The sequence below is a fragment of the Anguilla anguilla genome, chromosome 4, assembly GCF_013347855.1.
Source record: "Anguilla anguilla isolate fAngAng1 chromosome 4, fAngAng1.pri, whole genome shotgun sequence".
Classification (NCBI taxonomy): Eukaryota; Metazoa; Chordata; class Actinopteri; order Anguilliformes; family Anguillidae; genus Anguilla; species Anguilla anguilla.
In genome coordinates, this window is record NC_049204.1 from 55,243,987 (window position 1) to 55,258,460 (window position 14,474).

Sequence of the window (14,474 nt, forward strand, 5' to 3'; positions counted from 1 at the left end):
AGAGGAGAAACTGCTCTCAAAAAGGCCGGGGACCCTCACAGAGCCCAGAAACCCGCGGTGTTGTCTGGGGGGTGTCAGAGAAAACAGACACGGTGAGGCCTGTGTGCTCTTCTACTCTCCTCCCTTTCCTCTCACTCTGCTACAGCAGAGAGGACTCTGGGAGTATGAGGAACTAGAATCATACCCATGGGCTTTCGCCTCCGTTAAACCAGACAGCGATGGTATGCCAAAGGAACAACACAGAAGGTGAATCTGAGCAAGTCTGTTTAACAGGGCTCCCTCCCCCAGGACTCTGCAGCACTCTGGGTCTGTTGCGGGCCAGCCACAACTGTGCCTCTGGTTCAAAATAAGACTGTCCCAAAAGCCAACACCCGAACCCAGCCAGGCTTCAGAGAACAGCTTGGTGTCAGACGTTCTCAAGACATCGATGTCTGCATTACCCCTCGTTTCCAGTTGTCAATGTTTAAAGACCTTTCATATACTGTAAGTCACAGCTGACAAACTGAGTGCATGATTCAAGCCTCCTCCTCTCCTGGTGTTTTATAAATCTTAAAGTAAATCCATGAAATTTTTGCCTTCTTTGACCGTTGGAATTATGGGGTCAGGGATCACAGAAATGAATAGATAATGCAGTGTATGTAGCACAAACGGATGAACACCTGCTTAGATGTGTCAAGCCACAAACAATCACCGAATCACCTCCTATGCATTTGTGTTGATTCATTCAGGATAACAGTTGTTGATAAGTGCAACTTCCTGAAACAGCGGTCGTAGAATGAAACATTTAACTGCTGCTGTCTGCATTGTGCATTCATCTCTCTTCAATTTTGACTGTCTATGTGCAGAAGAGAAGTGTAAAGTGCATTGCCAATGAAAAGGCTTTGACATGAACGGCAATTGTTATCATTCAGAATCATGCAGAAGAGCTCAAATTTTCTTTTTCTGTGCAACTGTAACTGTGGTCCGAATAGCTCTGAAGGATGTTTTTTCTTGCCTGTGGGTTTGAAGATAACCCATCACCTTCACACACAAATCCATGCTGGAACTGTATAAATACAGTTTTAACAAGAAAGAAACCAATAAATAAATGTAAAACAGCGACAATTATGGCATCATTCCCCTGGTGCCCCCCCTGCCAGATCTGCCTGTATATCTGGCACCTTTCGGTGACCTCCTGCATTCTGTGACATCACTTCCTGGCCACCTCCAGCCTAACTTCCACCATTTTGGTGTGGTGATGACAGGAGCAGTGGGCTTCTGCAGTTTGTTATCAGGGGGCTGGTGTGGCTGAAGCATGGTCTCCATACCCTGCCCCCCTTTCCCCCTTCTCAGAAGACAAAACATCAGTTCTGGTAAAATAGAAATGTAAAAAGCTCACTTTGTCTGTTTGTCTTTCCTCTGTCTACTATGTGTACAGTGGGACCGCCACTCGGAGGCCTTAGAACTGGGAGTGGTCCATCTCATCCAGCCAGGAGGCGGGGCTGGTGGGGAAGTCAGGGTACCCCGTGCTGCTCCCCGTGGAGAGGTCAGAGGTGGGCCCCCCAGCCATGGCCCTCAGAGCCTGGCCCACCCCGCCCTGCCCGCCCTGCGCCATGATGCTGTCCATGGCGAAGCCCAGGTTGTTGAGCAGCGGGGTGTGGCCGGGCAGGGAGGCGATGGAGGACGGCGACTGGGGGAGGCCATAGGGACTGCCCGCCCGCAAGTCATGGTAAGGCTGGCCGGCGCCATCCAGGGAGAAGCCCCCGTTTAGCAGGTTCCCGTTCCCCACGTCGCCAACGCTCCCGTACAGGCCGTTATTGTGGCCCAGGTCAGACAGGATCTGGTCCTCTGTGGGGAGAGAGAGAGAGGAGATAAGTCAGTATGACAACACAAGGGTGTTTCCATATTGGGTCTTCCAGTGATCTGGAGAACATGCAGTTTGATCAGCTTTTTCTTTGGCATAAGACACGATAGCGCATGCGCACTGTTAATGCTCCTGGAAACTCAATCCCTGCTTCAATCCATGTAAACTTTCATCAGCTCAGTAACTTCAGCAAACTGACACAATATGTGCTCTAGCACACTCAATTAAGTGCCCATGCTGAGGGGGCATTTGTCATGCAGATATAAAAACAGCACTGGTTTGCAGCATTAGGTAAGAATGGAACGGCCTCTTATTGGGGTTCGGCGCACTGCGGGCAGAGCAGTTGTGATTTACCCTTAGCCCACACAAGAGGGGCTCCGCACGCCATGCTCAACGTGTCTGCTCAGTCCCTCAAGTGTTCTTTCAATAGCGACAATGCCCCAGAGCACTTTGCTGCTAATTGACCAAAAGCTCCACCTGCTTTATAAAGTTTGTGCGGTGGCCTTTTCATTTCTTGTAAAAATGGCCTCCTTTTAAAAAGAAGCTTGAGATTTTTATGAGCCTCCCAAACACGTTTGCGAACGTCAAATAATCATCAACAAAAAAACATGTTAGTATCTAAAACCTGAAGGCTGAACCTAAAACCTAAAACCTAGAACCTGAGGCTGAAGGCTTCCTGATTTATCAGGGGTTTCTGTTTGAAGGAAGTCCAGGAGAAATAAAATGGCGGTGGAGACAGGAGAGGAGTTTGGGCACTGACCCCTGAAGCTCAGCTCGCTGTCGCTCAGGCCTCCGTCCTCCGCCGAGCTCTCCTTCTCCGTCTTGCTGCCCCCCCGGCTGCGCTTCACCGTCTTGTAGAACTGGCCCCAGCGGTGCCGCCCGGCGTCCTTCTTCAGGCGCTTCTCCTTGGCGCGCCGGTTCTGGAACCAGACCTGCCATTACGGGAGGAGGAAGAGCGCAGAGCTTCATCATGAAGATTTACGTAACCGGTCAAATCAGTTTTTTGAGTCTGTTCAGTTGCTCAGAGGGTTAGTCTCCAGCCATTATCTACCAGGAGTAATGTCCCACCACCTGGTAATGTCCGTGCAAATAAAGGACTGACTGGGACACCGTGCACACCCCCCCCCCCCGCAGCGACCCCGCTGTCCCGGGACACACCTGCACCACCCTCATGTCCAGGCCCGTCTCGGAGGAGAGCTGCTCGCGCACGTGGCGGGCGGGCTTGGGCGAGTTCTTGTACGCGCTCTTCAGGGTCTCCAGCTGCTTGGCCGTGATGGTGGTCCGCGGTCGCTTAGCGCCTGCCTCTGAATCGTCTACGAGAGGAAAAGACCAAACGTCATTGCAGGAAAACCGAGTGTATGCACAGCCCATAATAATATTTCAGTAAAGCAATGCATTGTTTTCAGAATGTTTATTTTTTTTATTTAAAGAATTATGAATTATTTCCCTAAAATGGAAATCTACACAAATTAAATTAATTTTGGTGAGGGTTGACCTGTGACTGTTCAATTCTAATAAGCGTGGGAAAAGGACACAGAGTCAAGGTAATAATGGATGATAAAGTGCAGTGGAGAAGACTGGCCCAGCGGACAGGTCTACAGACCTCTCCTCAGCTCAAACTGAGTCTCTGCGGCTGCATGGGATATAAATCTCCCCTGGGGATGCCAGCAGTAGGGAGTTATTGGGACCCCACTAAAAATGTGCATTACATCACTTAACATAATCAATCACAGGGGCACGGAAATCTCCATAAATACAAAGCTGGGGCTTTCAGCATCAAATCCATGAAAGGTCACGCCAACTTTAGATTTAATAACCAAGATGCTGAGACCCCACTGGGGTACTTTTATTGTGATATTGTTTATTCACTATTCCCCGGTCTCTTGTGATCCATCGATGTCTCTATTATTGTAAATAAAGGGGTGAATTGCGCCTTCCCGGCTGATGAACCCCAGATTTAACAGCGTTTGAATTGTCGGCGGGAGCTTGGCCCTCGATTTGCGCCGTGACTCCTCCCGACAGCTCCCCTGCTGGGTAGGCCTTTGGGGGGAGGGGGGCTCCCAGCAGCGGAGGGGCGGGGCTCCCAACAGCGAGAGGGGTGGGGCTCTAAGCAGCAAGAGAGGCGGAGCTCTAAGCAGCGAGAGGGGTGAGGCTCCCAACAGCAAAAGGGGCGGGGCTGCCAACAGCGAAAGGGGTGGGGCTCTAAGCAGCGAGAGGGGCGGAGCTCCCGGCAGTGGGAGGGGCGGGGCTCCCAGCAGTGAGAGGGGCAGGGCAAACTGCAGTCTCAGTGCCAAGAACGTAACACGCAGCCACCCCGTCATTACACCTCTAGTTCTGTTTGAACAGGACACTTAAGCACATTCCACCTATGGTCACTGCCAACAGGCAGGCAGTAAATGCACTCTACCAATGCAAGATGAATGGTTTCTGTAAGGCCCCAGTTTCAATGTCAGAGAGGTCCCCCTGGGATCACTGGGAAAATGCACTCTGGGAATGTATTTATACATGCAAAAGATTTCAGACAACACAATTTGTACGAATTTCAAGACAGAGAAAGGTTTGCAGAAAATGTAGATTAATGGATTGTGAGAGAAGACGGATGGTTGCGCCATACTGGGGGAAGATGGATGCCTCACCGTTCTGTTTGGCGGTCTCGTAGTCTTCCTTGCACACCAGTCTGCCATCCTCCATGAGGTAGAACTCATCCCCGGTGGCCAGCTGTCGGCTGCACATCACACAGGCGAAACAGTGCAGGTGATACACAAAGTCCTGGGCCTTCCGTACCACCTGCGTCGGGGGGATCCCCTGTTGGCACGACGCACACTTCGTCCCGAAGCGTCTGGGAACACAGATACACGCAATCACCGCTTGGAACAAAAACGCAGCACCATAGACCTCTTGTCTTCCATTTTGTTTAGCGAGGGAGTGGCGGCAAAAATTACAACACAACAATGCTGGCTTTCAGCAATGTCACTGCTTTTCCAGCTACTCCTCAGACTAATAACTGTAATATATTATTAGGAGTATTAGTTGTATTGGGAAAACTGCAGCTGAATGCATTTCGTGTCTTGGCAGGCTGGTCTTTAGCTTGATTCATGGCTTGGATCAATGTAGTGGGGGCCCAGAAATACAGTAGCTCTCGCACGCTAAACACACCGGAGAGAACCAATAAAACAGCGGCTCAGTGAGGGCGGTAAATCACAGAATGTATAAAGAGACATAAACCCTTTCTCTTGACCAAGGTGAAGCTTCCTCATTATTGCTGAGAAATCCAGCTGCCAGCCTTAGCTCACTCCCTTTGAATTCACTGTGGGCAGTCTCAAATTCTACGGTGTGTGCCACATCTCTATGGTACACCGTGGCAGTTTTAAAGCCTCCTGTGCCTACCACATCTCTATGGTACCCTTGACAGTTTCAAATCGCCCTGTGTCTGCCACATCACTATGGAACTCTTGGCAGTTGTAAATCCTTCCGCGTCTGCCACATCTCTATGGTACATTGTGGCGGTTTTAAATCCTCCTGTGTCTGTCACATCCCTCTGGTACACTGTGGTAGTTTTAACATTAAAATCCTCCTGTTGTCCCCTGGGCCGCCTAATAAAGTTAGCTTCCACTCTCTGCCTTGGGAGCTTTTTAGGTCTCATTGAAGCTTTTGACATTAAAACCCCCTCAAACATGATTTAGTAAAAGCCAGTACTGATCAGTACTGATCCTGTTTTGGATAAAAGTCAAACCTAATTTTCTTCTTTAATGCCTCTGAAATTCAATCGTAAAAAGGAACAGGAAGGAGAGAGAAAGAGGAAAGAAAAAATGCAAAGTTCCTGTTATTTCCGTGCCCACCTCAGGCTGGCCGCGATATCGTACCGTCTTCTATAAAGAGCCGCTGGAAGGAGGCTGTCAGACTCAATTCATGGAGGACTGAATGCACAGCGCTTGCGTTTCTCTTTATGTCAATGGTGCTGGCATATTGGCTTGAGTCAGATACATTTACTCCTCTGTGCGTCCCAATATTCGCTATAGCACAATATCACTGGAGTATCAGGAACGACTATGATCTTCAGGTTTGATTTACTATGTTCAAAATTGTAAAAAAAAAATATGTCAAACTGGATAGATGACTGTGTAATTAGTTGGGGTAAGGTTCAAAACCAGCTCACATATGTCCCTGTATGACTCCATGTATTGATAACTGATTGTATCCAGAATAACTAGGACCACTGAGTAGAATAATGTACTGTATCCAGCAAAAACTGACAAAATTTTCTCTTTGCTCTCTCAGAACATGGATTAATTAACAGACCCATTCTTACTTATGCCTATCATTGACACGAAATAATAATTGAACCCTAACACAAGCAAGAGAACGACGATTATCTGATTGATAATGATGATTACAAAATATATAAATTGTGCAATGAAAATGTTTGCCTTACATTCCATGACATACAGAATTCTCTCCCTAGAACAATCTCAGATAACTACTGTGCATTAAACCACCAAAGGTTCCACTGGACAGAAATTACAGTTACAGGAGTAAAAGATACAACCGGTTACAAAGGTCAGTGCAGATTTTCATGACTTTTTCTGTCAAATCCAGGTTAAACAGATAGCCTTGTCTGGAAACTGGTCAAGAATGACAATAAACCCACAAGAGACAGGCACTAGCCACAGATAGGCTGCACTTTCAGTCGAATGCCCTAAATCAGCTCATTGATGTACTCATTTAGAAGATGAAAAATATTCCACGCAAATGTGTACAGGGAGCTTTGCAATGTGTATTAAAGGTAAGGAAAACAGACTTACTACCTTCACCTACCAGCAAAAAGCTATTGCGCTCTGTTCTTAGTTAAACCAGGTGCTCCCTAACCCAGGCTAGGGATAGCAGGGATAACCCAGAATGGCACACCTGCAAGAACACGGCCCCAAACTAAAGCACTAATTCAGGTATTGAATGCTCTTCTAAAGTCAGCCTGCTTCTTCTCAGTGACACTGTAGCCATTTAATCTAGATGATTTCTTCAATATGTGACAGCCTTTGGTCAATGACTGCTCACACTTTTTGATAAATTACCATATCACAGGTTGTTAATGATTATTTTCATTTGCTACTATAATTAATTTTCTCCAAAATAATCACATTCCCTTCATATGTGTCCAATTTCCACACCTGCTGTGTTCATTACATGATTGCTTGTTGCACTGTAATAACTCATTAATAGAGGTTCAATTTATGATAAATCGTAAAATATTTCATGTATGTTCATTAGAATGAACTGGGTATTTTGTCTGAGGCTAGGGAGAGAATAAATGACAGAAATGCTATCACACTTATTTACCTAGACTTTTCGTTAAAATTGGTAATATTCAAATATATGATCCCTTCGTGTAATAGAAGCGAATAATGGCGGAAAATTATATGTGATATAGGCTAATTTAAACTGGTCTTTTCATAAAATTGTCGTTGGCATCAATTGAGATAATGTGAACAATCTGGTAAAACTGCATTACAGTCGGTGATCAGCCTATCTGTTATTATCCTTCCGCGCAAGAAAAATATGTAGAAAGTTTAACCAGCACTTACTTGAAGAAATCCTCTTTGCAGTATACATTCCCCGCCCGCGAGAAACACTTGTCGGCCAGCAGAGCCTGACAGTCGGCACACTTCAGACATTTGGAGTGCCAGTGTCGATCCAGCACCTTCAGTATGAACTTGTCCAGGATGTGCTGACTGCAGCCTGCGCAATGGGGAATTTCTGCGTGGGTGGGAGAAAACACATGGCGGGCGTTACTTCATACTGGCAACTCACAGAAACAACGATAACGAGAGAAAAATGAAACATTTTTTTTTTGTTGCCATTGTACATCTATATTATTAAGGTGTGGATATTATCTAAACTATAACTTCACAGATTTAACTCATAACTGTAACAGCTTACAGTAACTATCTAGCTAATATGACTCCAGAGAACGACAAAACAATAGCTAATATCCTTTTTAGAGCAGAAGCATTATGTAGGCTACGTATTCCTATTATAATGCGCACGATGTATAGAAATTCATATTCAAATTCACTATAATAATAATAATAATAATAATAATAATAACAATAATAATAACAATAATAATAACAATAATACTAATTGAATACGCAAATGGTTAAATAAATAGAAATAATCTGAATTACAATTTTACAATTAATAACAATGCCTTCCGCAAATACAGGTGAAAATATCAGGCGAAAAGGCCCAATGTTTTGAATCGAAACACAGAAAAGGCTTAATACTGCGCCTTCTTATAACAAAGACAGTATTTCAGTGATAAGAAAACGCGGCTTGAGAATGTGATTACAAAATTAATTCTTAAAAATCAATGAAGTTTAGCAAAGCTCATTAGATCCTTCATGCAAATCTTTTTTAATTTACATTTTTATCCAATTATTTGGCGATCAATATGATTTATTTCATAAAATACCAGGTTGTTTGTTCTGCTATATAAGAAATACACAATAACAAAAGTGTATGATTATCAATGTAGCTTAGTATTGAGAAATACTGCCAAGAAGTATACAATTAAAGAAGAGCACATATATTATAAGATTAATTTTATTTTTTCACCTCTTTCGGTTTATGGACATATTTCTCTGGAAAACATTTTCATTTTCATATTGCATAATAACCTAAGTGTATTATTATTATTATTATTATTATTATTATTATTATTATTTGTAGCATTAGTAGTAGCAGCCTAGTAATAGGTAGGGCATATAAATAAGGATTTAAGAATATGGAATATAAGGCAACCGCATGTTACTAAAATCAAAGACTTATAATGAGATATAATACCTTATAATGACAGTGTTCAAATAAAGTAAATAACATACAAAACCACTCTTTGCGATAGATTAATAAACGCATAAATTGTCATTTATAAACGTAGCCTGGCCTTCGGTCAATTTACAAATACCTTTGCGGAAAAAACCCCACTGGAAATAAAGATATAACAATAATTTTCACAAAATGTTCCCATATAGCCAACAGTCCCCTCTCTGTTTTCCTATCCAAGCTTTCCTCTGTGAAGAACGAATGTTTGATTGGTTAACAGACTAGGGGAAGAAAGAGATCTATTCCCATGATAAGTAATCGATAGCTAAGTATAACAGGCGAGGACAAGAAGAGATTGGAAATGGGGGGTGAAAATTGCAATTGACCGATTGACCTGAAGCAAAAGTAACATTATTTCACTTGAATCACCTTAGGGCACATTATAGTGGCTTGTCTAATGGAGTGAAGGAACAGGAAGTTGGTGAAATGTAGGGCTGGCAGGTGGGTGGATCCACTTATTCAAGGGACACGCGCTGAACTGCGGTACACAAGCTTGCTTGCTTATGTCGTTTTATGCGCTCGATTAAGCGTCACCGCACAGAATATTCAGTTGTAGCCAATACCCTATAAACAGACCGCGGGAACAAATGGGCTTCTATTGACTGTATGTTTGTGATTTGTCAGGACATTCGCGCACCATGATTGCTTATAATAAAGGTGAGCATTTCATGGTATGCTGCATTTTATTTGTTTTTACGTTCGATATGTCCACTCTATGCATATGTTTACCTCTAAACTGTCATCGGTATAGGTTTTGCAACAAAAATTGGCACTGTATTTGTGGCTTATAACCTCTTTATAAACACACTTTGTAATATTTTATTCTTCTTAACTCAGTAAATTATCTGTTATCCTAGTAATGTACCATTTAAAATGTCATTATCACTGGCATCAGAACAAAATAAGATTTAACCCTATAGGGTGTGAGATCACAAATGAACTTTCTTCACTGAACATGCTGATATAACAATTACTATTGCCAACTGAAAGCAATGGAGTTTTAGCGCACAGACTTAAAATTTTGAAAAACCATTCCAAAAAACTTACTCTTCCAAGTTTTTAAATAATACAATTTAGACAAAATCCATCAAAAGGCTTAGGCACAAAGAAGCTATGTGCTGTACCTGAAATTGCTTTTTTTTAACGGCGGAGCCTAAGGTTGTGAAAAAAGAAAACATTTTTTCACGATTTTATGAATGATAAACGCTGAATGCGTGAGATGCGTGCGTGTGTGTGTGTGTGTGTGTGTGTGTGTGTGTGTGTGATTTTCCTTCATGCCGCGGAATGCGTTGTGGGAAATAATTTGCTGGCATTGTTGTTTTTCATACCACTATGCCAACTACACAAGAAGTCGACATGGCATTGCTCGGTTCATCTCAACGATGCATCTGTTTTTCTCGGTGTGATAATGAATAATAATGAACCTTAATGAATCAGCAGTGTATAGTAGATAGCACAACCAGTCAAAATAGCAACAATGGCATTCTGGGATATTTATGGAATTATTTCACAGGGATCACTGTGAGGACACAATACGGTTTCTTTAAATCTTAAAAAGATGGCAGCCAAAGTAAAGGTTGCTTCGCATGTCCAGCATATCACTTACAACACATTGATGGGAGGACGAGGAATAAGGGAACCCGGTAGTTGTACGGTAGGCCTACTTATAAAGCTGTTCTCTTAAAAGCCTGTTAATTAAAACGCCTCAGTTGAGACGACCTTGTTGATTTTGGTGAAGCAGTTTATAATTATGGTGGAATAAGTTGCGAAATGGAAGAGAATATGTAAAGCAACGGTGGCAATACACATCTGAAACACTACACGATTTAATGAACGATAAACCATTGAGAAGGTGCTGAACGGATAGCGCCGCGAGGGATTTCAGTTGGGCTGCGGAGTCTTGGCATTACTTCCAGCCTACACCATGCTACTGCTACATTATCCCTTGGCGGCTGGGCAAGTAAATCCATTAGTTTAGCCCATTCCTTTTTTGTCAGTCGTCTGTGTGGCAGCCCAGTATTCGGTGCTGACACTGGGACACACTGTACATCTGCCCCTTTTCTCTATAACGGTTGTATCAACCTAAATTCCCGCTATAAAATATTCCACACCTCTCAAAGTTAAAGCAAAGTTAAACCCACTTTAGTTTTGAAATGTCTGCCAGCTTGATCAACCGACGCGCAGGTCAGGAAAAATAACTGACGTAACCATTGTGCTATTCTTTTCAAAGCGCTAAATAAACCCGAGGTTCATTATAGCAATTCTGTAAGAATTCCAGGAAAATTGGAGTAGGCTATATTTTAAACTTTCAATTTTCAATGAAGTACATTTTAATTTCAATATAGGGATTTATCTCATTATGAATTATAACCCAGGACATAAACATGCAATCCAGATTACAACATCTACAGGTTTGTCTAATATCAACCATGAGCAAACGCTGCATGACTGGAGAGTCCGAATTTATCCAATGTAAAGATTTTAAGTGTCTGTTATATTTATGCGACACAATAGTGATATTTTGAGAAGACAGATCAACAGTACATTCATTCAGTTTAGATACTTTTCATTAGCCTAAATCTCGGTTCAGGCAATGCTTCTGTTGAGGGATTCTGTTATAATAATAATAATAATAATGCCACAGTGCTATCGTGAGCAATAATAGTTTTAATATTCGTATGAACATATTGATCATTATTATCTTTTTAATGTTTTATTATTAAATGCTAACAATATTGGGATACATAAAATGGCTCACTTCCTCCGGTATAATCCGGTGTTTAATCCACCGTATTTCCACCAGAGTGGTTAAACAGGAAGATAGCCAAATATTAAATTTCTCTTTAATTTACCAAAATAAACAGCATGCCTTTTATGTAGCATACAAAAAAATGTTTAAAAATAAAAAATGATGTTTAAATGTATTGTTTTTGTCAAGCTCTGTTCCACACACTTGGTTTGTATCAAATGTGCATTATACCATGTAGCCTACAAACCTAAATTATATGCAGTTAATATAATGTTTCTCTCAGTGGTATAGGCACAGCCAGAAGTGTGGTACATTGATTATATGGGGTATGGGGAAAGGCTAAAATAATACAAACGTTGTCGAAGCCAATATCTCAGAAACCAGCGGTTTAGTAGAATTTTCACTGATGTACAGAAAAACCCAACCGTTTTCCTGAACAAAATCTCATACTAGAGGATGAAAACAATAAGAAAAAAAATGTAGTCAAACTGTACATTCCGCTGGCTCAGATATACATAATTAGGTCAGGAATTCATCCAATTCAAACTCCATCTTGATTGCGAGATCAGATTATATAGGCCTAGTAGAGATTAACATGTCGGAGATAAAGAGCAGACGCGTAGATAATAGGTAATTCTGTACTTCGATGCTGCTGAGTATTTAAATATATGTATTCCCAAATTACATTTCTTTCATACACCAGACATTATTCTAATATTGACGAAGCAATGCTAACGAAATCATTACATGACGCTAAGAATACGTTCATTTTTATCTGATAAGAAACTAAGTACTCAATAGAATATGATTAATTGAAATATCTGTTATACACACTTCAATGTAAGCATTCGTTTATTTTATGTAATGTTAAAACGTTAATACAGACGCAAGCTACCCTTCTAAAACCCAGTGTGCTTACGATGAGACAGTTTCAAGTCCAAAGCCACTGCAGGCAGGCTGGCACAACCAATGTGAAATCAAACCCTGTAGGGCCGATACACACCTGGCTTGTGAAGCTACAAACTAAACGACTATATGTGCAACTGACACCTTTCCAAAAATTGTATAAAACAATTTTATTTTAAAAAATAAATAAAGAGGCAATAGCTAGTGTGATAATTAAACATAAATGAGTCGATGGTGTAAACAGACTTACAGAAAGCGTGTATCTTTCAAAAATACGTACAATAGTCAAATAGTCTTGCCGTTACTGTTGCGTAAACAAGAAAAAACAAGACGAAGAATCATACCAAGAAACAGGCTACATACTGATATATTCATATATGTGTCAATGCAGTCTTAATCTTAATATCTGACCCACACAACTACCCACCCACCCTCACGCACACACACTCACACGCACGCACGCACGCACACACACTCGCATACACACATACACATGAGAAAGCATATGAAATCTCAGACTGTCTCCATACTTCCGGTCTCGTTTCTATCTTGTCTCGTGCAGCTTAATTAAAGCACGTTCTATTTGTTTCTACAGCAGCGGCTGCAGCATTTCCAAGCAAGACTGCCACTTGTTTTATGAAATAATCGATAGTAAAGGGAGAAAAGGCTTACGTTGCATTGGCACTCCGAGTATCTCTGGTAGACCCTTGACAGGACTCTCGGTCGGTAGAACAGCCGCACTTTGCATCATTGTGATCCAACAAGATAAAAAACACACATAAATACTCTCAGAAACGGAAGGCTGCGAATCTCCCGTCTATGTCATATAAAAGCAAATTTAAAATAATGTATAAAATAGAGATGCGCCCGTCTTTTGAGTTAATGTTCCCCCTCTCTGTTAGAATCCCAGCTGCGTTTTTTATCCTGGAATATCCTCCGAGCCTGCGGTTTTCGCCGTGGTCTTTTGGTGTGGATCGCACAAGCAGCTTGATTCATTCACACTGCAGGGGCAATGATGACGTCATCACGGCCAGAGGCCCCGCCCGGGGCCAATGGGAACTCGGGAATGGCCGCGAATGGGCTGAAGAATGTTGGTCATGGACGCAGGTAAGCAGTGAGAAGGTGGGGTTTGGAACGTGGAGGCGGGATACCATCAGAGGCGGAACCTTCCCGGAGGATGTGCACAATAAATACAGGCCAGCTTTCCCTTCGAGTTAGCTCGCGGAAGAATCATTCTTGATTTCAGATAGCCCATGAATGTACCAGCAACAATTGCTTTTCAGGTAAATCGGTTAGTTTCTATACCGAGTTTTAGTCAATGTGTGTAGGCAAATGTATATTAGTAGACCCAAATAAGTAAATATCGTTGGTTTGCTGGGCAGCATTTAGCTTTTACGGTGCAATCTTCTTTCACATACACCCTTTCGTAAATCAGATCATTGTAGCTATACCTAGCAGGCTACTAATTTATAGGCCTACATCGTGGCTCCAGTTCCGATAACATTCTGGTTTGCATTAATTCGTTAAAAAGCAGGTTTAGCAAATTATTAGCCTAACGAGCCTACACGAATTTAAACAATAGTAGTTTAATAGCACACGAGCAGTGAAAAAAATAAATATCTGGCTAAATTTAAACGTATCGCTAAAAAGCTAATTGCCTTGACAGGCTGTGTTAGAAGTCCGAGCAGAGTCTGCGCTGACAGTATTCATTTCAATCCAGTAGTCGAGTGACTAGTCTCTGATAAAATATTCCCTCCTGAGAGTTCGTAGTTCAGGCTAGATGAACTCAATCTTCGCATCCAATTCTCTTCAAGGCTGCAATGAAACGCAGTGTGGTTCACCGCTCTTCCTTTCGCACAGTTATACATCAATAATATCTTTCTATTCTGGTATCATTATTTATACATATCGAGTTTCATTATACATATCAAGTTATAATGGTTGCTATGATTAAAAACAACAACTACAACATTATTATTATTATTATTATTATTATTATTATTATTATTATAAATGCTATTGATTTCTAGTGTAACATCAACTTGTTACACTAGAAAGCATAGGCGGCCCGAATTTTTGAGCAATACCGATAGTTTT

General features: G+C 42.0%; 1 protein-coding gene across 1 annotated transcript; it reads right to left on the minus strand.

Annotated features, from left to right (window-relative positions):
* Nucleotides 1-307: 307 nt before the first annotated feature.
* On the minus strand, nt 308-13,327 carry lhx4 (LIM homeobox 4). The gene is made up of 6 exons (XM_035413120.1): nt 13,050-13,327; nt 7,423-7,594; nt 4,480-4,682; nt 3,002-3,156; nt 2,604-2,775; nt 308-1,827 (listed from the first exon to the last, which is right to left on the minus strand). The coding sequence occupies exons 1-6, from the start codon at nt 13,126-13,128 to the stop codon at nt 1,439-1,441; spliced, it is 1,170 nt and encodes a 389-aa protein (XP_035269011.1). The 5' UTR covers nt 13,129-13,327; the 3' UTR covers nt 308-1,438.
* Nucleotides 13,328-14,474: the final 1,147 nt, after the last annotated feature.

Bases quoted from the DNA above. Each gene is read 5' to 3' on its own strand.
- lhx4 (XM_035413120.1), bottom strand. From the start codon at position 13,128: ATGATGCAAAGTGCGGCTGTTCTACCGACCGAGAGTCCTGTCAAGGGT. The intron at 3,157-4,479 runs GTGAGGCATCCA...TTCCTCTCGTAG, and splicing joins CGAGACCGCCAAACAGAACG to ACGATTCAGAGGCAGGCGCT. The intron at 2,776-3,001 runs GTGTGTCCCGGG...CCGTAATGGCAG, and splicing joins TGGACATGAGGGTGGTGCAG to GTCTGGTTCCAGAACCGGCG.